General features: G+C 53.1%; 5 protein-coding genes across 5 annotated transcripts; 4 read left to right on the top strand and 1 right to left on the bottom strand.

Moving 5' to 3' along the window:
- Nucleotides 1-906: 906 nt before the first annotated feature.
- On the bottom strand, nucleotides 907-6,902 carry J3458_002875 (uncharacterized protein). Its single transcript, XM_007814291.2, has 3 exons — nucleotides 6,091-6,902; nucleotides 4,239-6,031; nucleotides 907-4,171 (listed from the first exon to the last, which is right to left on the bottom strand). Exons 1-3 carry the CDS (start codon nucleotides 6,552-6,554, stop codon nucleotides 3,117-3,119), a joined length of 3,312 nt encoding a protein of 1,103 aa, XP_007812482.2. The 5' UTR covers nucleotides 6,555-6,902; the 3' UTR covers nucleotides 907-3,116.
- On the top strand, nucleotides 1,208-2,264 carry bem46_1 (bem46 protein, variant; the record flags this gene model as incomplete). The annotated part of the gene is made up of 2 exons (XM_007814290.1): nucleotides 1,208-1,824; nucleotides 2,090-2,264. The coding sequence occupies 2 exons, from the start codon at nucleotides 1,208-1,210 to the stop codon at nucleotides 2,262-2,264; spliced, it is 792 nt and encodes a 263-aa protein (XP_007812481.1).
- Nucleotides 6,903-12,221: 5,319 nt separating the features above from the next.
- Nucleotides 12,222-15,378, top strand: J3458_002874 (uncharacterized protein; the record flags this gene model as incomplete). Its single annotated transcript, XM_066117444.1, has 3 exons — nucleotides 12,222-12,364; nucleotides 12,471-12,612; nucleotides 12,735-15,378. Coding segments are annotated over 3 exons (2,929 nt in total), but the record flags the coding sequence as incomplete, so codon positions are not given.
- Nucleotides 15,379-17,078: 1,700 nt separating this feature from the next.
- On the top strand, nucleotides 17,079-17,843 carry MPC1_1 (pyruvate transporter mpc1; the record flags this gene model as incomplete). Its single annotated transcript, XM_066117443.1, has 3 exons — nucleotides 17,079-17,151; nucleotides 17,429-17,501; nucleotides 17,582-17,843. The coding sequence occupies 3 exons, from the start codon at nucleotides 17,079-17,081 to the stop codon at nucleotides 17,841-17,843; spliced, it is 408 nt and encodes a 135-aa protein (XP_065977229.1).
- Nucleotides 17,844-20,508: 2,665 nt separating this feature from the next.
- On the top strand, nucleotides 20,509-26,612 carry PYC1_1 (pyruvate carboxylase). The gene is made up of 11 exons (XM_066117442.1): nucleotides 20,509-22,049; nucleotides 22,196-22,216; nucleotides 22,298-22,305; nucleotides 22,386-22,397; nucleotides 22,479-22,516; nucleotides 22,596-22,627; nucleotides 22,708-22,827; nucleotides 22,883-22,944; nucleotides 23,041-24,789; nucleotides 24,915-26,210; nucleotides 26,285-26,612. The coding sequence occupies exons 1-11, from the start codon at nucleotides 21,917-21,919 to the stop codon at nucleotides 26,390-26,392; spliced, it is 3,579 nt and encodes a 1,192-aa protein (XP_065977228.1). The 5' UTR covers nucleotides 20,509-21,916; the 3' UTR covers nucleotides 26,393-26,612.
- Nucleotides 26,613-27,948: the final 1,336 nt, after the last annotated feature.

Raw genomic sequence — 27,948 nt, 5'->3', positions numbered from 1 at the left:
GTGGATCGTCCACTTAGTCGCTAATGGGTACGTAGGAATTACACTACAATTGAGAGGGCAGCGGAGGGCAGCGGAGGGCCCGAGTGCCTCCATGTTCCTTCTTGCCGCTTCGTCCGTCTAGTCCTAACCCGTCTTAACCGTTTTGACCGTCCCTGGTTGAAAGCCCCACACGTCTCTCCCCACCTCAATTGTCCCGCACATGGGCGTAGAGGCAACTCCATGGTTGCTTTTTACCGCCATGCGCAAACACAAAACTGTTGTCCCGTTGTGCGTGCATCTTGCACCGTCTTTTCATTTCTGTCCACATCCCCAACGGTCCCGAGGGCCTCGCCTACACGCGTCCTTCCAATACAAATCAGGGCCTTCCTCCCGGCATCACGCTCAGATATGCCCCAATGATTGGCACCTTCGTGTCCTGAACCAAGCCAGCAGGCACGATTAGGCATTCACGACACCAATAGCACCCGCGCGCGCTCACCGAAAATTCTGCAATCTGCAATCTGCTTCTCTGCAGACAGCCTCGCCACGCAACGACGTCGCCTCGTACATTGCCTCCGTTGGGCATTTGTGGTGTTTTCCGTGACAGGGCTGCATCCTCGCCGAGGCAACCTGCCTTGACATCATACCGCCTTGTTCTGCTTCCCTCGACGTCTATTGTATCATTGGCTCACCCGTCGCTGCCGCCGTGGCCAGAAACAAGGCGCAGCCTTGGGGACCTGAGGCGGCCACAATCCAGCCCAATCCCCAGCCTGCCCGTCACCAAAGGGGAGGCTCTCGATGCCTGATCGCGCCGAAATGTCGAGCCCCAACTCTGCTCCCGCCTCGACCCTCGGCGGCTACTTGGAGCAGACGGCCTCTGCACTCAGCTCAGTAGCTTCCTATATGCGTCTTCCTGCATTGGCATCCACGGTATGTGAGGGTGTCAGATTTGGATCTTGCAGCTGTTGCTGGTCATGTTGTACAGAACCTGACGGCTGACGTATGTCTCCAGGGCATTGCTGCCGCGCTGACGTCGCTCCTTTATTTCAAACAAAAGTATGGTGATGTTGTTTTATTTTGCTTTTCCCTCGGGGCTGCCTTGGTAACCGGTACATGGAAGTGTGACGGATCCGTGGTGTTGGTTGTGTGCCCAGACCATTGGATGGAGGAGGTTGGGCCGGTCGGCTAACATTGTACTCTCACCAGGGCTTTGATATACCCGTCCCACATGCCCCCAAACTCCCGGACAGATGTACCGAGACCTTCCCAATTCGGTATCAGGGACTTTGAAGAGCTTGTTATTCCTACTGATGATGGTGAGAAGCTCTCCGCCTTTTACATTCGAGGTCCTCGTGAGGGCCGCAACTCCAACGTGACCGTCATTATGTTTCATGGAAACGCTGGAAACATTGGTCATCGACTCCCTATAGCAAGACTGCTCATCAATTACACGGGCTGCAACGTCTTTATGCTCGAGTACAGGGGATATGGCACGTCCACTGGTGAGCCCGACGAGGCAGGACTGAACATGGATGCGCAAACCGGCTTGAAGTACCTGCGTGAAAGAGCCGAGACACGCAACCACCGCCTCGTCATCTATGGTCAAAGCTTAGGCGGCGCGGTTAGCATCCGGCTGGTGGCTAAGAACCAAGACGCCGGCGACATTATCGGCTTGGTGCTGGAGAACACTTTCCTGTCCATGAGGAAGCTGATCCCATCTGTCATCCCACCTGCCAAGTACCTGACTCTGCTTTGCCATCAGGTGTGGCCCAGCGAAGCAACTCTACCAAACATTACAAAGGTTCCTGTCCTGTTTCTCAGCGGTCTGCAGGACGAAATTGTGCCGTAAGTCTTGTCCCGTCCCCTTCCCTCTTTTACACAAGCTTCTATAGAAGGCAAAGAAGAAGGGAAAAAATGAAAACTGTCATGGATCATATGATGATCAAATACCACACCCACAAAATATGAACCGCCGTTTGCGGCGCTGATTTGAAACTACCCATCTCTCGAGTCTGACTGGATCCCTTTGATGCCACACCTTTAACCCTAATGAAGTACCACATCAAGAAATCTGCCAAACTGACCAAGTTGCGCTTTTCCCATGAGATAGGCCCAGTCACATGCGCCAGCTATACGACCTTTGCAACGCACCCGACAAGCGCTGGAAGCCACTACCAGGTGGCGACCACAACTCTAGCGTCCTCGAGGAAGGCTACTTTGAAGCCATTGCCGATTTTGTTGCCGAAATCACGAGCGAGCAATCCCTGGAGAAGACGCGGTTATAGAAATGGTAGGTAATGAGGTACATGTATTATCCTGCCGGAGCGGTGCCAACCCTATTATATGTTTTCTGGCTAGACAAACTCGTCTTTTTTTTCCTGCTGGGAAAGAATATGTAGTCGACTCATCATATAGATACCCACTTTCTCTTGCCAAGATTGTCCAGCATATATACGCAAAATTAGTTCATACAGACTGTCTACACTCTCTGATAATGAGGGGAGTGGAAACATGGTGTCTTTGCCATAAGCAGCGGTTGATTTTCTTTTTTTCTTTGTTCCTTTTCTACAAGAAACTTATCGGTGGAGCGGGGGTAAACAGGCCAATCGTGCATGTATTTACGCCGCGAGGGACATAATGTACCGGCCCTGGTTCGGTGTTGCGTCATTTTTTCTCTTGCGTGTCCATGTGCATGTCACGAAAGTCGGCGGGGTGCCAGAGATCAGAGTTTGACGTGGGTTGTCCATGTGACTGACGCTTGGAGGGGTTGGTGATTGGGCCGCGTGATGCGCGGTGGTATTGGAAAGGCGGTGTTGTGCGTGGGGTGTTTGTAGAAGGCAGAGGGATGGATGGGAAGTTGACTCTGTGTAGGTTAGGTTGCGGTTCTGGCTTTTTTTTTTCTTTTTCAGCTGGGGAGTTGGCGCTGTTTGCTATAGGTTTGGTGACTCATCGCGTTGAGACGAAATCCAAGTGTTTCTGAGAGTGAACCACGACCGGCACTTTGAACGAACTAACCAGAAGCCATGCTCATAATAGGACTTCAACGGTAGGAAAAGCCACGGTGATACAAGTGTATAATACTAATGCTGCGAAATAAACATGTATACAGAGGCTGATAGAACACTGGTGGAGAACATCTAACACTCGACATCCCCATCTAGCTCCTGTGTCCACGACCGCTCCCTGTCAATCTTCCTCTTTCTAAGCCCCAGTAAGCGTCTTCCGGTTGTCCGGGGAGCTTCTTCGACGGTGGTATCCGGCTTTGCAGCGGCCCTTCCGGCAACGGCACTCCATCCGGAAGCATCCGTCTTGCTCACGTCGTCTCTCCTTGCTACGTGGCCTGCGGAATCGACGTGGCACAGGAACACCTTGCCTGCTACATCTGTGCCCTGGATAGTCTCGGCAAGACGTGGCTTCAGAGAAATGAGAAGCTGCTCGAGGGCCGGGGGCGACAGGAAGGACGAGTAGGATGTCGTTGCGCGGAGGAGGACCTCGTCTGAGGGGAGAAAGGTGATCTCAAAATGGACAGACGGCTGGGTGGACAGATCGGCGTCGAGGGCGGATTTGACGTCGTCGATGGTGAGACCGAAGCGGGGACTTGTGAGGAGGAACCCGTTGAAGGGGTCCTGCGCGGTCATTGGCGGTGAGGGTGCGCGCGATGCGGCGGCGCTGGCTGCGTCTGCCGCTTGTGCGGCCCGGATCTTGATACACTGGGAGAGTGTCTTGCTGGGAGCAGAGACGAACCGAGTGCCCTTGAAGACGACGACGTAGCGGTAGGGCTCAATGTCTTCGCTGCGGCTTTCGAGCCCGTAGTCTTCGGCCAGGACGTGCAGGAATTGGCGGTACGTGGTGCTCATGGGCTTGTAACGGAGACGCACCTCGTTGGGGCTCTTGGCGAAGACGCGGAATTCACGTTCTTGCGCTTCGGCCCACGACGTATTCTCTTTGAAGAGGCGGAGGGTGGTGTCTGAGTAGGGGATGTGGTCGTTCTGATGGGAGGTAGGGTCAATGTTGAGAGCTGCGGCGAGTCGACGATTGCGCTCGAGTCGCAGACATTCGTCGTCGCATTTGGTTTCGATACGGCTTGGTGTGGGATTGGAGCTGCTGGCAAGACATTTGACTTCTTGGGTGCGAATGCCGCAGGGGCAGGAGATGACAGCTTTGGCGGTGCAGGCGGATGATTCGTTGCAGGCTGTCATTGTTAGTGTACTTTGTCTCCAGGCGGTTGAAGTATTGCTTTGAGACGTCTCTTGACTTACGAGTTTGTCCGTGGCACGTGTTTTGGCATGGATGTTCACAGAACAACTTGGTCTTGCCGCAAGCCTGCTCACAATACTTGCCTGATAGATTGGCATCCTCACACTCCCCGGGTCGATGGCACAGTTTTTTGCAGCTGTGTAGTCCGCACTTTAGCTTCTTCCCGCAAACCCTCCCACAGTGTGCCTCCTGGAGGTGGCACGGCTGGCTGTGAAGCTTTTTCTTGCCACAGGCGCACCATTTCTCGACCAGGAACGGGCACTTGGGGCAGGATACGTCTCCAGCGTGGCAGTTGTGCTCGACGGACGGATGTCCACAGCTGGGCTGTCGTAGACAGTTGAAACGGCAGTCTGGAGGCCGGGTGCCGCACGGCTGAGGAGGATGAAGGACTGTCCGGCCGCAGTCGCAACTGATCTCGGTGAAGATGGCTTCTGGGCAGTTGGCACATGGGCCACGGTGGCAGATTTGCTGGCACTCGTGACTGCCGCACTTCAACTGTCTACCGCATGTCTTGATGCAAATGTGCTCTGCTTCGATTGACGTTACTTCACTGGGAAGCTTGTGCTTTCGTCGAGCCGCTTGTCTCTCAGCAGCCTTCTTCTCGCCTGGACAGCAGTGCTCTCCGCACTTGTGACGACCGCAGCTCAAGTTGGCTTGGCAAATTCTCATACACATGGGGTTTTGAACATCGCCCTGGTGGCAGACGCTCCAGGTGCGTGTCCGGCCACATCTGCAAGCAATCTCTATAGTCTCGTTGCAGAACCCACAATCTCCCGTATGGCACTTGGAGGCGCACAAGTGCCCACACGGTAGTTTCTTATGGCAAGGCTTCTCGCAATGTGGAATGGGGTCTTCGCACGAAGCTCGGGCAATTTCGAGCAGCTCGCCGAGGGGTGTTTTGCCACACGGGCAGTGGGTGACAGAATCTGGCGAGTAAGGGCAGTGTGCTGGCTGCTCTTCCTGCGGGTGACATGGCTCTGAGCATTTATGAATGCCGCAGTCGAAACTGCGCTCACAGAGCCGATTGCATGTAAAAGTTCCATCGAACCAACTCTGGTCCGCAATGTGGTATGACATCTGCGGCTCTTCTCGTTCGAAACACGACATTTGCTTTTCAACTCGGCCGCAGTAACACTTGGCGTCAACAGTCATGTCGCAATCTCCACAGAGGCCAGAATGGCACGGCTTGGAGCAAAAGTGCTCCCCGCAAGGAAGCAAATCTCCGCAGGTTTCCTGACAGCTCCATCCGTTCTCGTAGTTGGTCTCTCTGCACAGCTTACGAGACTCGTTCTTTCCGCAGAAGCAGGATTGAATTGGTCCCATTAGGCCACAGGGTGGACAGGGCCCGGCATGGCACTGAAGAGGGCAAGGGTGTGGACATGTCGGGCGCGGTTTCGAGCACGTTTGACCACAAGAATGTGGAGGCAGAGATGAAGGTGCTGGATGGGGGCTGATATCCTTTCCACACCAACAGTGATAGGACCCGGGGTCGTCAGATAACTTCGAGTTGCATCCTGGACATCTCCAAGTAAACACTTGCTGGGGCTCAGAGGACTGTACATCTCGCTGCTTTTTCTGGTTATCGTGCCATTTCCTGACGCATTTCAAATGAACAACAGTCCAGCAGAGGGTACATGACCAAACGTGAGAAGTCCGCACAACATCATCCGTGCAAATGGCACATTCGTAGTTGAAGTTGCTTATGTCTTCATGAATCCTAGTTCCCAGGTTATCTGCCGCGGATTTTGGAAGCCTCACTTGTGGCTTTGCAGAAGCTTTGGACTTAGTAGATTTACTGTACAAGGTCAGGTCTCACTGCATCATATCTGTACAATCGAGAGGAGAACTGCATACCTCCGAGTTACTAAAGGCTTACCAGGGACGAACTCTGGTGCATCTGCGCTCAGCGAGGGAGCAGCAGAGACGGGACTATCACCAGCTTCGCCAGTTGCGCCGGTGAGGTGGCCACCAAATGATCTGTGAGCAAACGATCTCGGAGCATCATGTCTTGCTGAGCCGCGGCCAGCTTGTCGTGGGCCTCTCCCTTTTCGGCCTCTCCCTCTCTGATTTGAGTTGGAACCATCTGGGATCGATCTGGCTGGAGGTTGAAAAGATCCCCGAATCTGCGTTTGTGTGGCTGTAGAGCCAGCCTGTGATTGAAAAGTCTCGCTTTGAGAGGGGGCAGATGCAGCCCCAGAGCGAGAACCCTCTGCCAGTTGACGGCTTTTACCACCGCGGCCTCTGCGGTGGCCATGGTTTCTTCCCCGATTAGGACGCTGCGACGGGGTTTGAGCTTGAGAGCCCTCTGCCTCGGGCATAATCTGTGGTTGGGGAGAGGCGTTCTGAGGCAAAGCAGTTGAGGTGGCCAATGTGGAACCCGGAAGTGAAGTTTGTTGAACCTTTGGCTGTCGGAGAATGAGTTATGATGGGAACGACTTTGGACAATGCAAGGTGAACGTGCAAACGTAAATGTGCAAGTCGCTGGGAGGGCAAAGAACCAGAGTGAAGAATGAGAAAGAAAGAGGGAAGCGAGACAGGAGATGAGCAAGTGGCGTTGACTTTTGATATTTCGCCCGTCGTCACAAAATGCTGAAGCTTGAGTGGAGCCTCGAAGTCGATTCTGGAGTCCTGGACGTTGTTTCCATGGATCTGAATGGCTGAGGAATTGTCCAGGAGAACTGGTCAGTGGCAAAGTCGCCTGTGGAGGCTGACAAAGGCTCTGGCGACGTGCCAGAAGCACTAGAAAATGAGTCACCAACCAACAAGAGGGGCACAGCTGCCGCCCCAATCTCAAATTGACCAATCCCAGCACGTTATAAACCGTGATGTCGCCTGTGCACTTGAAAAAGAGTCATGGTGACAAAGGAATCTTCCCAGTTCTGCATTCTGACGTGCGTCAAATTGAGTTTTGACTCGAAATTTGATCGTCAATCTTCCCCAGAAAATCCCCGGGAAAATGTCTCGCGAGTCAGCCGGATTCGAAATTGAACTGCAGGCAGAGAGTTATCCTTGTTGAAAATCGTGCTTCACAAACCTATTGAATGCGTTATGCCTACCCTACGCTACCACAAGATGACATGTCCAACATGTTCACTCCTTGCCAGGGAATGTATGAGGGTCTGGATCTGAGACGATATCGCCTTTCATATATTGTTATCCATATTCCACGGGGCAAAGGCGAGAAACTCATTCCGTGGTATCCCGAAGCTAATAAACTTGGACGTTGTGATATTCGCCCATGACATCAACACCTTTTGTATGTGCAGCTTGCACATTTTTCTTAAATCCCAGCACTACTATCTCTAGCCCGAAAAACTGGGTTACTTTCTCATCACAAAATTTTTACGAATATATCTCAGTTTCATATTGTGCGGCCGGTGCGCCGCCACGCCCACGCCCATTTACTTTGGTATTTTAGATCCTCATGGTCTCCGATCGCAAATGTTTACATTGTTCGGAATAGTTACGGCATGAAAGCATACTTGAGAGTATGATTGCAATGGATACTTGCCGTACACCCTCTTGCTCCCACCTTGCATGTGAATTATCAATATACCATCCCCAACCAGGAATAAAGCCAGCATGCTCTACGAAGACAGCCAGTCTGTGGTGTCACGGAGCTTTGTTATAATATTTGTCCAAGGTATCTTGTGATATGTCGTGTAGCCTTCGACTCGTGCTTTAGATTGAATCATGTTCTTGGCCCCAGGGTTTCACTGGGAAAGCCTGTCGGCCGGGAATGGGGTGCGGAGAAGCCACCACGGGAGGTTATTACCAGTCGAATCCTAGTTCTCAAGTTCTGGGTTTGTTAGACATCGATGGCGAGTCTGCGCCACTGTGATGATTATGGATCATGCCACTCCCACTGCTTCATCCGGCTTATATGCAGCGGTAGTCCACAATGGTCGAGTGTGTTCCATGTACGAAATATGCAGAGAGCAATAATCTGTCTGGGTCACCAAGCAACTTATCAATATTCAGTCAGCCGGTGTAGGGATACAGAACAAAATCACCAGTTTTCAACGGTCGTCTCCGCACATCAGGGGTCATTATGGCACTATGGGCAACTGTCATCGAGGACAAGTCGGGAATAAAATAAGGGAACAGAGCACGGGCCGTTTTTTTGTAAACTTTGAAATGCAAAGCACATCGACAAGGTAACTTTTCCCCTTCAGCTGTATGAGCTTCGGACAGCACGAGTGCACGAAGAAAACTCACCCATCAATACATCTGTACACTCGGTGCGGAATACCCAGGCCCATGCTACGACGGCTGGGTGTCTCTACCCCATGTCGTGGTAAAATTTTTCCAGTGAGAAATACCACACGTTGCCCGACAATAACGCACTTGAAAACAAATTACTCCAGCACACAAAGAGGTGAGACTGTTACTACTCCGTATGAACTGATGTGATTCGACACAACCTGCCGGGGGCCATTGGATACGAGATGCAGGTCTGGGGCGCCATGCAGGCTATAGACGCTGCACTAAAGCCAGCGGCTCGCGACCTCGCTTTTAAAGAATTTTGTACAGAACCGGGATTTTCCAATCTTGGATAGGGACGTACATAAGGAGGCAGAGAGGCAGAGACTTGACTGCATCTATCTTCAAATTCCGCACCCCCTTTTCCATCCGTTCAGTGGTTAACGGGAAGGATGCTTGGACGCACCTGCTGTCCGGGTATTTTAGCGGTACATACAGTGGGTGTACGTACTATGTCGGGCCAATTGAACCAGACCGCTCAGGCACCCGGACTCCAGACAGGGTGTGAGGTGCGCCAACGCCCGCCTTGAGTGGCCAACATTGAGCCGACCCGACCATTACTTGACATGCTGGTGTGCAAGTAGAGGGGCTGAGTCTGATACCGGCTGAGAGGTAGAAGTAGCGCTGACTTTCTTTTGTCTTCTCTCGCTCTTCTTCTGCACGATGATATGGCAATGCAACTTTGCATGCAACCCAGCCCAGCCTTTGCCGAGATGATGGCACTTATGCCACGTTCCCGTTTATTGCTCATATTTCGCTAACCGGGAACGCGATGGACATTGCCTTTACGGAGTACTCCGCACCCAGATCCTCATCCTGGGGGACATGAGTCTCGAGCCACTTGCAGCGAACGGGCTGAAACCGGGTGCCTGGCGGACTAGAACGCACGTTTGCCTTCCAAAGCTCGTCGAGAGCCGTCCCATGCCGAAAAGCCCATTCTCGCCAAAATTTGAGTTGGTCAGGCTTGACGCCACTCTTCGGTAGAAAACCGACTGGTCTCTTCCCGACGAAGCCTATCTAAAATTCTTTCTTAGCCGCTTTATAACAAGCCTGAAAACAGCACCAAGCCACGGTTCTACAATAATCGAATGCATGGGGCAGGAGTACTATCGCAACCACGGAAGTGGAGAGGTGTACTGGGTACCCCTGACTGACACTATCAAATATAGAAACACTCCACACATTATTCCGTATTTACGACTGGGTTGTTTCTCGAGCTAAAGCCGCTGGAAACGTTACACAAACCCGCATAGAGATTGGCTGCTGCGAGTAAACACTATACACATGGAGTACATACATACACCGAACAGCGACAACGACACTGTTTTGAGATAAGGACCCCGGAAATATTGAACATTGATATTACATCGTGGCCCGAGACACCCACTTTTCTCGGCCTCGCCCGTCTTCGCCCTTTGCTGAGAGAACTGGGCGTAGGGGCAGGGTTACCCTCAGCTTGTTAAGTTTCCCCACCCCTTGACAGAATTGTCCGATAGCTGAGGCATTATAGCAGACAAAGAAATTGCCCTGGCCTTTCGGACCATCGGGCGAGACGAGCATGACTGTTGCCTATCTTCCACGAACTACCATCTAAAGACTGGCTTAGGTGGCAACAATGATGTTGGGCTTTGGCGTTGCTTCGTCAATGCTTACTTTTGGGCTTGTGCCAAAAAAAACCGAGTCAAATCAACATCAGCAGGGTCCAATGATACCTGGGTTGAGGTGCCATCGTCAGGCCCAGTCTTGTCTTCTGGGCAAACAACTCGACATTTGTGTGACCCCCGTCCAATTTGCCGTGGAAGCCAGGCGTCCATCCTAGTTGCGAGGAAATTCAAACGGCCACAGCCGCGGTAAAACAGCGCGTACGGAATACAATCACTGAATTTATATGCAATTGCGCCTAGTATTGGTTTTTCCAATAGCGCCTACACACAAGTCGTAGGGCCGGAAAGTCCAGTGTCTGGCGTAAACGATTACCCCAGCGGGGAACATCTGTCAGCAACATCTCGGCCTCCATCGCCTCTGGCACCACAAAATTATTGATGATTAAACAGTAGTTTCCACCTTGGCAACCATGGTTACATTACACATCCCCGCAGCGGCTAGGCTTCTGGATCTCAGCATCGCAGGCGTCGACTGTCTGTAGATCTCCAAGGAGGAGGATGGGTTTAATAGGATCACTAATGCCAAGCGACAACATAACCCGACATAATCTAAATATCGAGGCTACCGCCGTGTCTGATGGGCAGAGGCGAATCACCATGTCACAGGCGGCTTCCCAATCATCAACAAACCTGAAAAGGTTGCCCACCAAAACATCAGGCGACTAATTGAGAGCTTCAAATGACGTTCGTATTCCTGGGTTTAGCAATTAGAGCGACTCTGGATAGCGCTTTTCAACCCCACCATGGCCTGCCCAAGTTGTTCTCGATGAGATACCCGGCCCCGGCTCGACAGTGAACCCATAATGCATTAGGATGTGTCACCTACCTAAGTTATGTTATCGACGGAATCTATGTTTCCCTCTAGAAAGGTGTCAGCGATCTCAGCCTTGCCGCCTCCTCCCACAGGCGCATGGGCCTTCTCTGTTTGCACAGCACAACTCTGGGTTGCCTAAATGAGCTTGAAAATTGGTTCCTGGTGCATCCGACTCAAATGGATTGGTCAGGCTTTTAAGTCGGATGTCACTATCGCATCATACCACCCATCCACACCCATTTGATCCGTGTGCGTTTGTACATTCTCACCATGCACGTATCCAGACTATCCAGGCGCATGCCCAGCCCCGGCTCCCCACCTCTTTGTGGTGTTCGGCCGTTGACCCGCCAAGAGAGTCCGTCCGACATGGAGCTCCATCACAGCAATCGCGTGGTTCAGGTGAACATTGAAGGGGCCCAGGCCGCCGACGTAGCCGGCCCCTGCACCAAATATATGGGAGGTGCGGTTGGGTACGCGGTGTACTTTATATTCTTAATGAGGTCACTTCGTCTCATTTTGTCGAGTTGAGGCCCTTCCTTGTACACTCGTTAATCGTGGTTTATTGTCGATTTTTTTCGTTGTTGGCTCTTGTGGTGTATAGTGTCTTGACTTCGCCGCTGAGCGAAAAGAGCCGCCATCATGAGGGCTTCACCACTTACTCCTTTTTGGTCCATTGCTTTTCTGTCTTCGCTGGCGCCGAGCCATGCATCAACTCTTGAGAGACGCGACCTCGTGCCACCAACCGACGCCGATCTTGGTAATGGCTGGGTGTACCAAGGTTGCTATGTGTAAGGAACTTTGAAGTGTATTCCCCTTTCAGATATCTTGTGGACTGGGGCATGAAGCTGATAGTCAAGTCAGGGATGTTGGTCGGACAATCAATTCGGCCGATACAACTGATGCGAAAATGACAAACGAGATGTGCACGCAATTTTGCTTTGGAAAAGGATTTCCATATGCTGGAACTGAGTATACGTCGGAGTGTTACTGCGGTAGCTCTCTAGCAACTGGCGGCGTGCAAGCGTCGGCCGCTGACTGCGGGATGGCCTGCGGCGGCAACGCGACTCAACCATGCGGAAGCCCAGGTAGATTGACGCTTTGGAAGACGAGCCAAGTCACTGGGCCATCTGTCAATCCCGGAGTCAACGGCTGGGTATCAAACGGGTGTTACTCGTAAGTCTAGGAGGCTGATGCCTGTTTGCAACCGCGACTGTGACCGGACTGTAAGTTGACTTGATGAACAGTGAGGGTACCACGGGACGCGCTTTGCTGCAAGGCGCTGGCTCGGTTCCGGGAGACCAAATGACGGTGGCTAAATGCACAGCAGCTTGCGCAGCAGCAGATGCAACGAATACTCTTGCAGGCGTTGAATATGGCGGCGAATGCTGTAAGTGACGCTGGACCCGGACCGTGGACTTGTGGCTGGACCCGCAGACTTGAAGACTTGAAACAAGACTAAACTAACGCTCGTATTTTTTTAATTTTCATTTTAGACTGCGGCAAGAGGATTTCCAATGGCGCGCAGCCCGCGTCGGCCAGTAAGTGCAGCATGGTCTGCAATGGCAACAGCACCGAGTATTGCGGCGGCCCGGGTGCTATGAACATTTACAACCTGGGCGGCACATTGCCCACGAGGTGAGTTGAGATGGATGTCCGCCCTGCTTGATTCAGACGTGAGAGAGCTCGGACGATTCAGGCACGGACGGACGTTTATTAGAGCCACGAACAAAGAGGCTGATCAGACATGGCCCCAACAGCACGTCGGGAGGTGCCGATCCAACCACAACACCCACAGGAACGCCATCGGCGTGTCCAGCCCAGCCGACCACCGTCGACGTATGGTTCTCTTTTGGCTGCTATACCGAGGCCACAGACGGGCGAGCCCTCAGCGACAAGACTTATGCCGACGACGCCATGACCCTGGCCACTTGCGCCAAATTCTGCGCAGGTTACACGTATTTCGGCGTCGAGTATTCGCGCGAATGCTACTGCGGGAACAAGTTGAATACGGGTTCCAAAAAGGCGGCTGCGGCTGACTGCAGCATGGTCTGCTCGGGCTCCAGCTGCGACCTTTGTGGGGGCGGTGACCGTCTCTCCGTCTACACCCTCGGGGGCGGTGGTGTCGATCCCGGCGCCTCATCCTCATTTTCTGATGCTTCCGCAACCTCGACAGGGGCACCTGCTGCCACGGGCCTGCCAACCGGCTGGTCTGCCTATGGCTGCTGGGTTGACGGCGTGAACGGCCGTATTCTTAACAAGCAGCTCCCCGATGACCCCAACTTGACTCTCGAGTCTTGTGCAAAGGCATGCAGCGACCAAGGTTTTACCATTGCCGGTGCCGAGTATTCACGACAGTGCTTCTGCGGCAACTCCATCGTCAACGGCGGCGTGAAAGCCAAGTCTGATGCCGAGTGCAATACTGCTTGCGGCGGCAATTCCAACGAATTTTGCGGTGGCGGCGGCAGAATGAGCATCATGTCCATGGGCGAGCCCCAAGTCGTTGCACCTCCGGGCGTTATTCCTACCGTTGGCCAGTGGGAGTATCAAGGATGCTACCAGGACAATGTCAACCAGCAGAGGACCTTCTTCTGGCAAAACTTTATGAACACCGACATGACTCCCAAGAAGTGTCTTGACCTCTGCGGCTCCTTTGGCTACATGGCTGCCGGCCTTGAGTACGGTAAAGAATGCTATTGCGGTGACCCAGCCAATATTGCCGTTCAAGGTTCCCAAAAGGTTGATGACAAGCAGTGCAATATCCCATGTGCTGGAAACGCGTCTGCGTACTGCGGTGGTGGCAGTCTGTTGACCACGTACTTCTGGAAGGGAGACCCATTCTACTCGTGGAACTTCCCTGCTGCCGGTTCGCCTGATGCTGGTTCTTACGAATTTCTCATTGGCGGCGTTTGTGTCCCTCTCATCACTTCCCAGGCCATCACGGGCAAAGTCACCTTCCTTGAGAAATGGGGAACTGGACCGCCAAACTCAACTGGTGCTTACGAACTGGATCTTTCCCAAATTGACAATTTCAAGGCTGCCTGGAGAGAAATGCATGTCAAGACTGACATTTTCTGCGCTGGTGGCTTGACGCTTCCTGACAAGGCTGGCCGACAGCTTAACGTTGGCGGCTGGTCTGGAGATTCAACGTATGGCGTTCGCCTGTACACTCCCGACGGCTCTCCTGGTGTGCCCGGCAAGAATGACTGGGAGGAAAATGCCGCCGTGCTCAAGCTGCAACAAGGCCGTTGGTATCCTACTGCTATGATCATGGCCAACGGCTCTATTCTTGTCATTGGTGGTGAAGTTGGCTCCAACAGTGCTCCTGTGCCAACACTGGAGATTCTCCCATACACCGGCACCAAGCCTCTCTACATGGAATGGCTTGAGAGAACGGATCCCAATAACTTGTATCCCTACGCCTGCGTTCTACCGTCGGGAGGTATTTTTGTCGCCTACTACAATGAAGCCAGAATTCTGGACGAGAACAACTTCAACACCATCAAGACGCTTCCCAACATTCCTGGCGCCGTCAACGACCCCATGGGCGGCCGTACCTATCCTCTTGAAGGCACTGCGGTTCTTCTCCCTCAACATGCCCCTTATACCGATCCTCTCGGGATCCTCATCTGCGGCGGTTCTACCAATGGCGCTGCCAATGCTTTGGACAACTGTGTGAGCACCTACCCTGACTCTGCCAACCCCAAGTGGGAACTCGAGCGCATGCCCTCTCAGCGTGTCATGACGTGCATGGCCCCTCTCCCCGACGGCACATATATGATTATGAACGGCGCCCACCACGGTGTTGCTGGCTTCGGTTTGGCCAAGGATCCCAACCTGAACGCTCTGCTCTACGACCCCACCAAGCCCCTTGGCTCTCGTATTACCGTCATGGCTAATACCACTGTGGCCCGTCTCTATCACTCCGAGGCCATCACTTTGCTCGATGGCCGCGTCCTTGTCTCTGGTTCAGATCCTCAGGACGGCGTCAACCCGGAGGAGTATCGTGTTGAGACCTTTAGCCCCCCTTATTTGAAGAGAGGCAAGCCTCGTCCGACCTTTACTCTTAACAACAAGGACTGGTCCTATGGTCAGCAGGTCACCTTCTCGCTGGGCTCTGCAGCTCAAAACGGCGATATTAAAGTGTCTCTGTTGGGGTCCGTATCCAGCACTCACGGCAACTCTATGGGTGCTCGTACCCTCTTCCCTGCCGTCTCCTGCAGCGGAACCTCTTGCACGGTTACTTCTCCTCCCAGCAAGTACATTGCCCCTCCAGGCTGGTACCAGTTCTTCGTCTTGGACGGTGGTATTCCCGCTGTTGGTGTCTATGTCCGCATTGGTGGTGACCCCGCTGGTCTAGGCAACTGGCCCAAAGGCACTGGATTTAACCCTCCCGGCGTTTAGAAACGTTTCTTCTGTCGCCAAGCCAAACAACTATTACGACTTGCATGACCTAAGGGGGGCGGGCAATTGAGAGTTATTGAACAAAGAAGATTATGCGAAAAGAACAAACTTATACATAGATCCGGGGCCTTTTTAAGCATTGGGACCTTTATTACATAGCTTTTGAAGAAGGAAGACAAGATTGTCGATGGTGCAGGGAAAGTTTCTGCTTTCCCCTGCTCACCACCCTGGCGGGACGAAATCTGTTTCTTATACATAATACATGATTTTCCTTTTCCTCTTTCGTCTTGTATGATATTATCCGCGTCTAGATTCGGTCTCTATCCAACATGTCGAGATGTTTCAACATCTGGCAGAGTTCTGCGTGATACGCCGCCGAATTATTGAGTGAGAAACCTGCCATCCCCGCCATGCATGTTCGCAGCCACATTCGAAGGAGCAAGCAACTTTGTTTCCTACACCTCAATCGACAAGGAGGCAACTGGACGGGTTGAGCAAACGCTGGGACAACCACGGTCGAAGGGTGCGATTGCTACTACCGATGGTTGATATTCTCCTTGTTCTGTTGCTGCAATGCAGCACCTGAAACAACAAAAGTACTACTCCGTCTATTTCAAAAGAATCCACAGCCTCGGAAGCCATTACCGAGCTGGAGCACATGGTTATCTCCCCTGGACCCCTGATATAATTGTGGCACTGGCGCTTTGAACGGGGGCTAGTTCTGCGCTCGGCCCGGGGTGACTGCTTTGACAGGTGATTGACTCGTCGTCGATGGGGGCCGCGAGCTTCACCGTGAAGCCGAGAAACCGGAGGTGTGAGCACGCGCTCAACGGGACTAGTTGGTAGTAATTATAGTTTCCAGGGTCTATTTATTATTGTTTCAGAGTTGTAAGTTTAATGCGCTTCATGTTGCTGGCAAGATGCTGCCAGGCGATGACCATCTGCTTGTCTAGCAAGCAAGCTCGTACTCTAGCACGGCGTGACGCAGGAAACAAGGTTCTTGGGTGCCGTGGGGGCCTGTCCTCGATTGGGTGAGTTTTGTGCATCCAAATAGCACGCATTGTTTATTAAAACAGTGCCTGCCTATTGGGAGACGTAATCGCTGCACCATCTCACTCGTGGACGGATGTGCAAGCTGCCATTCATATCCGACGCGTTCCGCACATGGAGCTGTCCTCTGGGATTGGGGAAGAAAGCGCCATACGTGTGCTTTTCAAAGCCAAGATATCGGAGCAAGTTACCATGAAAAAAGGAGTGGAAAAGCATCCTTGATGGACCACCTGCCATCGTCGCGAGGCACGACCCGCTCCCCACGTTGTCAAAGTTTCGTGCAAGTCGCCGCCATGCACGCCGATGACGTCTCTCCCTTCCAATATGCGAAAAAGTAATAACCGATGGATAGTCATTTGAAACCACAGAGCCCATAGAAGAAGCACCTTGCTCAACGACTCAATTTCAATCAGGCACTGCCGAAAAAAAAAAGGCCTTCCCAGCAAGGCGCCACCTCCCCGGCTACCGCCAAGTCCGATAAAGGAGCCAACGTTGAGGCCACGTGACCCCCCTTCCCGCGCCGCCAAAATTCAGGCCCATCCATCCCGTCGATTCCTCAACACCACAGCGGACATTGCGAACCTCGACGAGATAATCCGCCCTCCCCGTCTCCCAATTCCCGCAGTTGAAGCCCGGCACACCTCGCCACAATGGCAGCTCTCATCAAGGCGGCCAACGCAAAGATCAGGTCCAACCCCGTGTTGGACTACGTCTGCTCAACACGTACGTTGTTTCCCTGCACAACCCCCCCCTCGGCCTCTGTCACCTACGCGCCCGTGGAACACTGTACAAGGTCAATGCGTGCATCTACGAATCGAGCGTGATACAGATCCCCCGAGCTTCCTACAACGACCGGGTGGTGTTTTCCCTCGGCCCTCACTGGGAAGCAAACAGCAAAAGAACTATCTCGAAGCCTTTGCCTTTGCCACCCGCGAACATTGCAGCCCCGGAGAACACAACTTCACTCTAAACACAACTAACAAGAAACGAAAATGCACAGACTTCTGGGGTCCCGTGTCAAACTTTGGCATTCCCGTCGCCGCAGTGCTCGACACGCAAAAGAGTCCCGACCTGTATGTTGAACCAGCTGACTGTCTCTCTCTCTTCCACCCGCGGCAACAAGGAGTGAAGGAAAGAAAGCTGACTCTCGCAGAATCTCGGGCCAAATGACCGGCGCGCTGTGCATCTACTCGGCCACGTTCATGCGGTACTCGCTCGCCGTTACGCCCAAGAACTACCTCCTCTTCGCGTGCCACTTCGTCAACGAGTGCGCCCAGCTGACCCAGGGCTACCGATACCTGTCATACCACCACTGGGGTGGGAAGGAGAAGACGGAGCTGGAAAAGGGCATTGAATCGGCTAAGAACAAGGTCGAGAGCGTGGAGGACAAGGTGAAGAGTGCAGTCAGCAAATAAACACCTGTACTCATATGCAACACTTTTTTTTTTCGGTTTTCTTCCTTTTTTTCTCTGCAGAATAGACTTGGAAGGGGAGCGAGCACTTGCCACAGGGGGATTTTGGGTTGTTGAATGGGCAGACGGAGGACCAGTGGTTCAAGAGACAGAATGCGTGGTTCGTCGGGGCTGAATTTCTCGGAGACCGGATCGATATCCGGTGGTAAAATGGCATCGTGTCTGCAGCCATGTGTACATTTGTACAAAGGTCACACAAACCGCCCCCTTTTGAAACAAGTCAGCAAGTCTAGACCTAATTCTGGACGGGGAGAAGTCTATCTAGTTCGGGCTGTGTCATGGTAATAGAAAATCCCGCCCGGAAACAAGGGGTATGAGTAGTAGAACGAATGCGCGCGGGTTCATCACGTGACGTTGAACGCGTTCTACTCGGGTGCTGAAATGGAAATAGACGCCCCCCCAGGTTTTGGTTCGTAATAGCAACAAGGAGTGATGGTGCCGTGTGGTGTACGCCATTTTACCCAATTGATTCGTTGATCGACGGCGTACAACATGGGCTCTGCTTGCCCGGTACTTGAGAGACTAACTCGTACGTAAGTTAAAAACCGGCTGCATCTTACACTTTGTCCTTCGCGGCATTGTGTCCCCGTGGCTATCCTCGGGTAGCCGTGGTTGACTCTGTGTCCAGGCGCACTTCTTGACCAATGAACGCGCGGTCAAAGAAAGCGAGTTGGGGGCAAGACTGTGTCAGGATTGCATCATTATGGATTCTTGCCATCCTTGAAACTACAAGGGCGGGTAGGGCGGAAATAAACTAGTGGGTGAAGACGGGAAAAATTGGAAGAGAGACAACTGCAAGTTTCCGAGGTAGGAGGTTGGATGGGACGAGACGAGATAAAGAGATACAGATAGAGATGAGGGGGCACGGTCTCTGGGCCTTGAATCTGGGGTAACACAGCCGAGGTCAGAAAGCTCCAGCTCAAAACTACCAGTTTCGACAGCAAAAAAGAGAACCGGAACTGAATTAAACTATTCTTTGCGCTGGCTTGCCGTTGAACGTCAGTGTGCTCAAGAGCGCTGATTACCATCGTTCAAACCAGAGTTTGCCCCTGAATAATGATCACGGGAACACTTGACGAGCCAATTGAAAGATCATCGGGGCACGTCAAAATACGCCATCGGAAGAATCTTCACATCACCAGGCACGACAAGATCTCGTTCAACTAGCCAAGGTTGATGCGTCTGAGGCTTGCTTGTTAATGGAGACACCCCCCTCTAGTCTGGCCCAGAAGACGGCTCTTCCCCAAAACTCCGCCCACGGGAACAAGCATCCAGAAAGCGATGAGCCGGCTTCAAGACTGGTTTTTGTACAACACTGGCGAGGTGCCTGTGCATCGGGTAGGGCGTATCCCAACTTCTTGAGCTAAGCTTGTGAGATCGAAAAAGTTCTGAGAAAGGGTGCGTCTCAGGTAAACTCCATGGCACATGGCCATACACATGTTGAGTGCAAGGGACGGGTCCGGTTTGGGCTTGATCCCTGAGTGGCACGCAGGCAGCTACATGTTCACAGGGAACGGGATGGATAAGTGTTCCTGATCAATTGCTGCGGTCTCGATAGGATCCATCCGCAAGAGCTAGCCAGAGTCAAGAATGAAACGGCATACGGAGAAAAAAGGACGGTTTCCCCCGCAGAACTAATTCGGGCGCACGTGTAGGTAGCGAAAATAGACAGGGACGAAACGAGAACTGTGGCAAAGACTTGTCGCATCACAGAGTCGAGAGACCCGAAAACAAGTTGGATTCAAGTGCCAGACACGTCCAAAAGCGGCACTTGACTGCGACTTGGGCGGTTGTCGTCGCGCATCTCGGCCGTAGCCTGTCACCTGGTCCTCGGCAAACGCAAATTTAGCCAGAGACGTCGGCCACGACCGGCGGGGATGCCCATAGAGAAGTCTAGCTACCTAGGTAGCTTTTGGTTCACAAGGCAGCTGCATTCCTGAAGGGAGGAAGCCGCGGGTATTCGGCATGATGCTGGAAGTGTGACAAAAACACACGCAAGAAGAAAGGTCGAGGATGAAAGATATGGGTTCGAGGGAATTCGTTAGTTTACGAGTGGAAGTGCAAAATGCCATGTAGGAAATAGGAAAGTGCGAATCATGCAAAACCCCCGAGAACAGCACCGGACAATTTTGGCAGGCGCACCCGCTTTCCCCTCGCCCGAAGCTCCAAGAGAGCCAGGGAACCTTGGCAGCGGTAACCAAGACCATGTTGACATGGACATACTCTGGTGCCAAAGCACAGTACGCTTTATCCATCCTACTTGCGAGACAAAGCACCTTGGCGCAAGCCTGCAAGCGCCGCATAAAAGAATTGACAAACTAGTATTTCAATACTTCGCTGCTATCTTGGGGTTCGGAGTTGACTGGCTCACCGATCTCGGTCTGAGCGCAAGACTCAAGGTAAAGCAGGCAACGTTTTGCCATTAGACAGTCGCAAACCGTAACAGAAGCTTGTTATCCCGCGGCTGTGATTGGCCAATGCCTCTTGTCACAAAAGAAAAAATGGGCCCCTCCTTCTCGCAAGCCAATACCGTGACGAGACCGAACGGCGATACCACGGGGCCAAGACTTTTGATCTGTTTCTCACCACCAGCTTGCTGCTGTAGGATCGCCTTTAAAGGTTATTTTTACATTGCACAGTTTGTCTCAACCCGGTGAGACGTGACATGGCTTCTTCTGTGGGGACAAGGGCTGTGGGCAGTGTTGGCGTTTTGTTCGATACCACTGCACGAGACTTGGAGAGCTAGACAGACATGAAGCAAGATGCGGCGCGGCTAAAAAGCAGGACACTGATGAGACTGGACAGGAGCGGTGACTCCCCGCAAGTCAACGGACTCTGCCAACGCCAAACATCAACTGCCTCTGAATATTATTACTACCGCGTTCCTCTGATGCTGGCAATTTGCCCTCAACACTACACCATGGTGGCTTGACAGTTAGCGTCAAGCGCGGTTTTCTTCCAGCATGCCCAGCGTCCACGCCTCGCGGAGAGTGCCATCCTTGTCAGTGTCACTGGTCACCGCGGTCCACTGGAACAAGGAATCATGGTACTCGATGATAGCATGTTTGTTGGCATCGGAGCAGTGTGGTAGGAATACCTGCATACGTAGTCGGTAGTCCGGACATGAGTAAGTGCAATTGAAATAAAACAATATACATACATGTATGTGTCATGGCACGGCCCCGTCCAATCCTGGATACTCTCGGCGGCGAGGTGGGTGCGTAGAATGCTGGGATGTGGATGTTGTGGATGTCGTTGTGGATGTGGATGGATTGACAGTCAACATTGTCCACGGCGGACGAACTTGGACAGGATGGTTGAGTAGCCGCCATAATCTAGTGATTATCAGGCGTCGCCTGAGGGAGAGCAGAAATCCCCTCAATGGGCCATGGGCAATGGCAATGAGCAATGTGGTTATCTGCCCCAAGATCCCGCCATCAGAAGCTCGTGAGTTTCGGTCTTTCTCCGCCTCTTTTTTTTTTGCTCCCTCTGCCAACTCCAACCACCATCGAGACCTAGGACGCCTCTTGCTTGTCCTTGTGCACACAGTGTAGAGAGACCCAACGCCAAGCTGGACCGACAATCAGGAAACGAGCGCAAGAACGAGCAACCCCGAGCTTCGCTAGCGAGCAGCGTTGTTGCTCGTGCTCAGACACGTACCACGGCCGACAAATTGATTCACAAGTAAAAAAGACGTCAATCCATCACCTTGGCCTTTTCGGCCTTGCTGACCCCACCCCCCACCAAGACAGGCAGAGGCAGAGACAAAGAGCTTGCAAGACCCCTCCTCACCCCTCCTCGCCCCGGCTTGCTCAGGTCCATTCCACTCCAGCCAGTCGACGAAGCACGATACTAGAGCCGATCAGACGCCAGACCGGCCTCCCGGTTCAGTAACTTTAAAAACCACCCGCAGCTCCCTCGACCCAGGCTCTGCGTTCCAGCCTCATCTAGCCTTTGCTTCTGCCTCCAACTCTTTTTTTTGTGCTGCCTTCTTGCTGCATAACTCCTTGCCCATCATGGCAGCTCCGCAGCAGCCTCTCACCTTCAACGATGTCTTCGAGGATGAGGATGTTGACGAGCCCAAGGCCGCCAACTCGGTTCACCACATCCGAGCCAACTCGAGCATCATGCAGCTGAAGAAGATTCTGGGTATGTCCCGAGCTTGTGAGCGTCCGTCGAGCTGGACCCTCGGTCGCAGACTGGGGAGACAAGGGCAGACGGCACGAGTAGCTCAGTTGCGCGGATTGGAACAATCTAGGAGCTCAAGCTGACCATTTGTTACTTCTGATCAACAGTTGCCAACCGTGGTGAAATCCGTAAGTGATCCGTCTCCGTCTCCATGCATCTTGTTGCGCCAAATCGCTCCTACGTCTTCAGCCAGTACTAACATGTGCCAGCCATCCGGGTATGGCCCGACCCCACCAGTTCAATCCAAGCCGAGAGACAATGACGATGGACTAACCAACTTGTTGTGCCGCATTGCAGATTTTTAGAACCGTAAGTTTCGCAGTCCTTGCGACACGTATACCACTCCAATTGATCGCATCCTGACGCTGAGATTTTTTCTTTGGTTCACAGGCCCACGAGCTTTCACTGCACACCATCGCCGTCTTCAGGTAACAACTCCAACGCAGACCTCTCGCCCGCTTTGAGCGGTCCGCTTGGAAGCTTCGACTGACGTTTCAACTCCGACAGTTATGAGGACCGTCTTTCCATGCACAGGCAGAGTAGGGACCTCACTTCTCCGACCAGCATTTTTAGTCTGGCGACTATTTCCCCCCTTCTTCTTTACTGACAGCGACTGCAGAGGCCGACGAGGCCTACGTCATCGGAAAGCGTGGCCAATATACCCCTGTCGGGGCCTATCTGGCTGGAGATGAGATTATCAAGATCGCTGTTGAGCACGGTGCTCAACTGATCCACCCTGGTCAGTTTCAACTCTGCAGCCGCCGCATAAACTCATCCCTTCTAATCCGATCTAGGGTACGGTTTCTTGTCAGAAAATGCTGAATTTGCCCGAAACGTCGAGAAGGCTGGCCTGATTGTAAGACCCATAACCTCCTTGCCCCGGTGTTACACTGCGTCTTGCTCCCCCGGTCCCTTCGGAGCTGATTGGTATCCCTCTTTGCAACGATAATAGTTTGTCGGCCCCCAACCCGATGTCATTGATGCTCTTGGCGACAAGGTCTCGGCCCGCAAGCTCGCCATCGCCGCTGATGTCCCTGTTGTTCCTGGCACCGAAGGTGCTGTTGCCAAGTATGAGGAGGTCAAGGCCTTCACTGACACCTATGGCTTCCCCATCATCATCAAGGCTGCCTATGGCGGTGGCGGTCGGGGTATGCGAGTCGTCCGCGACGCCGAATCCCTGAAAGAGAGCTTCGAACGTGCCACTTCCGAGGCCAAGTCCGCCTTTGGAAACGGAACCGTCTTTGTCGAGCGATTCCTCGACAAGCCCAAGCACATTGAGGTCCAGCTGCTTGGTGATAACCATGGCAACATTGTTCACTTGTACGAGCGTGACTGCTCTGTCCAGCGAAGACACCAAAAGGTTGTCGAGATTGCCCCTGCCAAGGATCTTCCCGCTGAGACTCGTGATGCCATCCTGGCCGATGCTGTCAAGCTGGCCAAGTCTGTCAACTACCGCAATGCAGGCACTGCGGAGTTCTTGGTCGACCAGCAGAACCGATACTACTTTATTGAGATTAACCCCCGTATCCAGGTCGAGCACACCATCACTGAAGAAATCACTGGCATCGATATCGTCGCCGCCCAGATCCAGATTGCCGCTGGTGCTACCCTTGCCCAGCTCGGACTGACCCAAGACCGCATCTCTACCCGTGGCTTTGCTATTCAGTGCCGTATCACCACTGAAGACCCCGCTGAACAGTTCCGCCCGGATACTGGCAAGATTGAGGTCTACCGATCTGCCGGTGGCAACGGTGTCCGTCTTGACGGTGGCAACGGATTTGCAGGTGCCGTCATTACTCCTTACTACGACTCCATGTTGGTCAAGTGCACATGCCACGGCTCAACTTACGAAATCGCCCGCAGAAAGGTCCTCCGTGCCTTGATAGAGTTCCGTGTCCGCGGTGTCAAGACCAACATCCCCTTCCTGGTCTCCCTACTTACCCATCCCATCTTCATTGACGGCAACTGCTGGACTACCTTTATTGATGATACCCCTGAGTTATTTGATCTCGTTGGAAGCCAGAACCGTGCCCAGAAGCTGTTGGCCTATCTTGGCGACGTGGCCGTCAACGGCAGTTCCATCAAGGGACAGATTGGCGAGCCTAAGCTCAAGACCGAGATCATTATCCCTGAGCTCATCGGGTCCGATGGCCAGAAGATTGATGTCAGCCAGCCCTGCCAGAAGGGATGGAGGAACATTCTTGTTGAGCAGGGCCCCAAGGCCTTTGCCAAGGCTGTTCGTGAATACAAGGGCTGCCTGCTCATGGACACCACCTGGAGAGATGCCCACCAGTCTCTGCTTGCCACTCGTGTCCGAACCGTGGACCTGTTGAACATTGCCAAAGAGACCAGTCATGCCATGTCTAACCTCTACAGTCTGGAATGCTGGGGTGGTGCTACCTTTGATGTTGCCATGCGATTCCTCTACGAGGACCCCTGGGACCGTCTCCGCAAGATGCGAAAGCTTGTTCCTAATATCCCGTTCCAGATGCTTCTGCGTGGTGCCAACGGTGTTGCCTACTCGTCTCTGCCAGACAATGCTATTGACCATTTTGTCGAGCAGGCCAAGAAGAACGGTGTTGATATTTTCCGTGTCTTTGATGCTCTCAACGATATTGACCAGCTCGAAGTTGGTATCAAAGCCGTACAAAAGGCCGGTGGTGTTGCCGAAGGAACAGTGTGTATCTCCGGCGATATGCTGGTAAGTCCCTTGTATTTTTCGGTTCCCAACTTTCTATTCACCACTTCGACCCTTCTCCTGCATTCTTTTCATTAAAAAGCACTGCTGCAGCACACGACATATATTGACACATACTCTCCTATTAGAACCCCAAGAAGAAGTATAACCTGGAGTACTACCTGGATTTGGTTGACAAGCTGGTCAAGCTTGACATTGATGTTCTGGGCATCAAGGATATGGCTGGTGTTCTCAAGCCTCACGCCGCCACTCTTCTGATCGGATCTATCCGCAGGAAGTACCCTGACCTCCCCATCCACGTCCACACCCACGACTCCGCTGGTACTGGTGTCGCTTCCATGGTTGCTTGCGCCAAGGCCGGCGCCGATGCCGTCGATGCCGCCACTGACAGCTTGTCTGGCATGACTTCTCAGCCCAGCATCAACGCTATCCTGGCTTCTCTCGAAGGCACTGGCTTGGAGCCTGGTCTGGACGCCCGCCAGGTTCGCGCCCTCGACATATACTGGTCGCAGCTTCGTCTACTCTACTCTCCCTTCGAGGCCCACCTTGCAGGTCCCGATCCCGAGGTCTACGAGCACGAGATTCCTGGTGGTCAGCTCACCAACATGATGTTCCAGGCCTCCCAGCTTGGTCTGGGTTCCCAGTGGCTCGAGACCAAGAAGGCCTACGAACACGCTAACGACCTTCTCGGTGATATTGTCAAGGTCACCCCCACCTCCAAGGTTGTGGGTGATCTTGCCCAGTTCATGGTTTCGAACAAGCTCTCTCCTGAGGACGTCAAGGCCCGAGCCTCGGAACTCGACTTCCCTGGCTCCGTTTTGGAGTTCCTGGAGGGCCTGATGGGCCAGCCATACGGAGGGTTCCCGGAGCCCCTTCGCTCTGACGCTCTGCGTGGCCGCCGGAAGCTCGACAAGCGTCCTGGTTTGTTCCTCGAACCCGTCGACTTCGCCAAGGTCAAGAAGGATCTCACCAAGAAGTATGGTGCTCCCGTCACTGAGTGTGATATCGCATCCTACGTCATGTACCCCAAGGTCTTTGAGGATTACAAAAAGTTCCAACTGCAGTATGGCGACTTGTCCGTCCTGCCAACCCGCTACTTCCTCAGCAGGCCCGAGATTGGCGAAGAGTTCAACGTCGAGCTCGAGAAGGGCAAGGTCCTCATCCTGAAGCTTCTCGCTGTTGGCCCTCTCAGCGAGAATACCGGCCAGCGTGAGGTCTTCTTCGAGATGAATGGCGAGGTTCGACAGGTCGCAGTCATTGACAACAAGGCTGCCGTGGAGAACATTAGCCGACCCAAGGCCGATGCAAGCGACTCCAGCCAAGTCGGTGCCCCCATGTCTGGCGTTCTTGTGGAGCTCCGCGTACACGAGGGCTCCGATGTCAAGAAGGGCGACCCGTTGGCTGTTCTGTCAGCCATGAAGATGGTGAGTCAATACCCCCCTTGTCATATGCGTAAAAAAAAAGTAAAGTATTTTGACTTTTGCTAACTCGCCGCTAGGAAATGGTCATCTCAGCTCCCCACAGCGGCAAGGTCGCAAGCCTCCAGGTCAAGGAGGGCGACTCAGTCGACGGTTCGGACCTAGTGTGCAGAATCACAAAAGCCTAGACTCGTCCCGTGTTTGAGGCCAGAAGAATAAAGAAGGTTGGAAAATTTTTGGATTGTACCGTTGGATAGTTTTGGCATGTCTAAGATTGCGCGTTCGGGAACGAACGAGCACGTCAAATGAACGGAAAACGAAAAACACTGCACGACATGAACAGTGCGAGGTTGTCGGAGTTATCCCCCCCCCTACTTGTCCCCCTTGTTCTAGGTTACCTTGTATGGCTATGAATATGAATACGATTATGGATAGAGCTCAGTTGCAATGTGACAGACGGTCAAGAACGCCCATTCACCATGTATATGAACGCGGCTGGTATATTGCGGTATCAGGGGAGCTGTAACGCAACGATGCGCCAACTTTGTCTCGACAACCGATTTGCTATTTGTTCTGCACGGAGCATCTTCAAGTGCCGAACTGTGATTGATGTGCATACTGGACCATGACTACTGCCGTCGCCTATTATCGATGCTAACATGGCGTGGAAGCTCGATCAGCCGCACCCCAGGCTTGGTGTTGGACCCGTATCAATCGCCGTGGCTAGCCAAGTGAAGAACAGCAAAAGTCTCAAAAATAAATGCCACAGGCGCCATCTTTCCCATCCCCCGAGCCACAAGGAGTCGCTTGCTCTACTCGGTATGTATGTCACGAACCAATAGGGGAAACGACCCCATGTTGCTTCCATGATCCGCCCTCGGCTGTGTATCCGGCGGGCCCAGCCCCAGAATCCGGGGGAAGGCCAGGAACGTGGAGATTGAGGAGGGGGCGGCGCATGAAACGACCTGCCCGGGGTCCATGCTCTGGTGAGCGAGGGGGGTAATTTGAGGCCAGACAATTGACTCGGTGGTGGCCGAGCATTGCAGATTCTAGATTATACAAGAAGCAAAACGCAGCTAGACGTGGTGTGACGGTCGTGATGATTGTTGGACAAAGGGGCTTCTGATGCCGGGTATCGCGTGGCGCGTAGGTTCCCGACCAAGCGGCTTGAACATGTACACAGCCGGAGTCGAGCAAACAGTTGGATGGACTGCGAGGTCTGAGCCAAGTGGTTTACTTGACAACTGGGCACTCCGGCTCAGCCGAAAAGGTGAGACAGCGTCAAGGCAGCCGTATGTCTAATCTGATGGCCATCTCCAATGCCACATTTGTATATCCAAACACTCATGGCTGCATGCCTCGATCAATCGGAGGACAGTCAGACAGTCGACGCGATTCGAGAAGAGGACCGCCGTCACGTCACATCACGTCAGCATCGTCACACGCACACTTGGCAGCCAGTGACGGGGGCTTGGGGGAAGGGGACAAAGGGACCTGTCTGCCTGCCCGCCACTTAACTTGTACAGAGTAATTTATTAGTCCATGCATGCATGCATTTGGCATCTCAAGGAGGGGTCGCTGGATGGGGGCCGTCGTCTCGTGTGGCGGGGGAGACGGAATCGGTTGGCGCTTTTCCCATAGGACTGAGAGGAGGAAACACGCATCTTGTACGGAGTATCAGCGTTGACTCGTTGATTACCTGTAAATCTGTATTATTGCCTCAGTTGCCTTTTCTTACCTGCCA

Source organism: Metarhizium acridum, assembly GCF_019434415.1.
Source record: "Metarhizium acridum strain ARSEF 324 chromosome Unknown scaffold_13, whole genome shotgun sequence".
NCBI lineage: Eukaryota > Fungi > Ascomycota > Sordariomycetes > Hypocreales > Clavicipitaceae > Metarhizium > Metarhizium acridum.
This window is presented reverse-complemented; position numbering and strand designations above follow the sequence as displayed.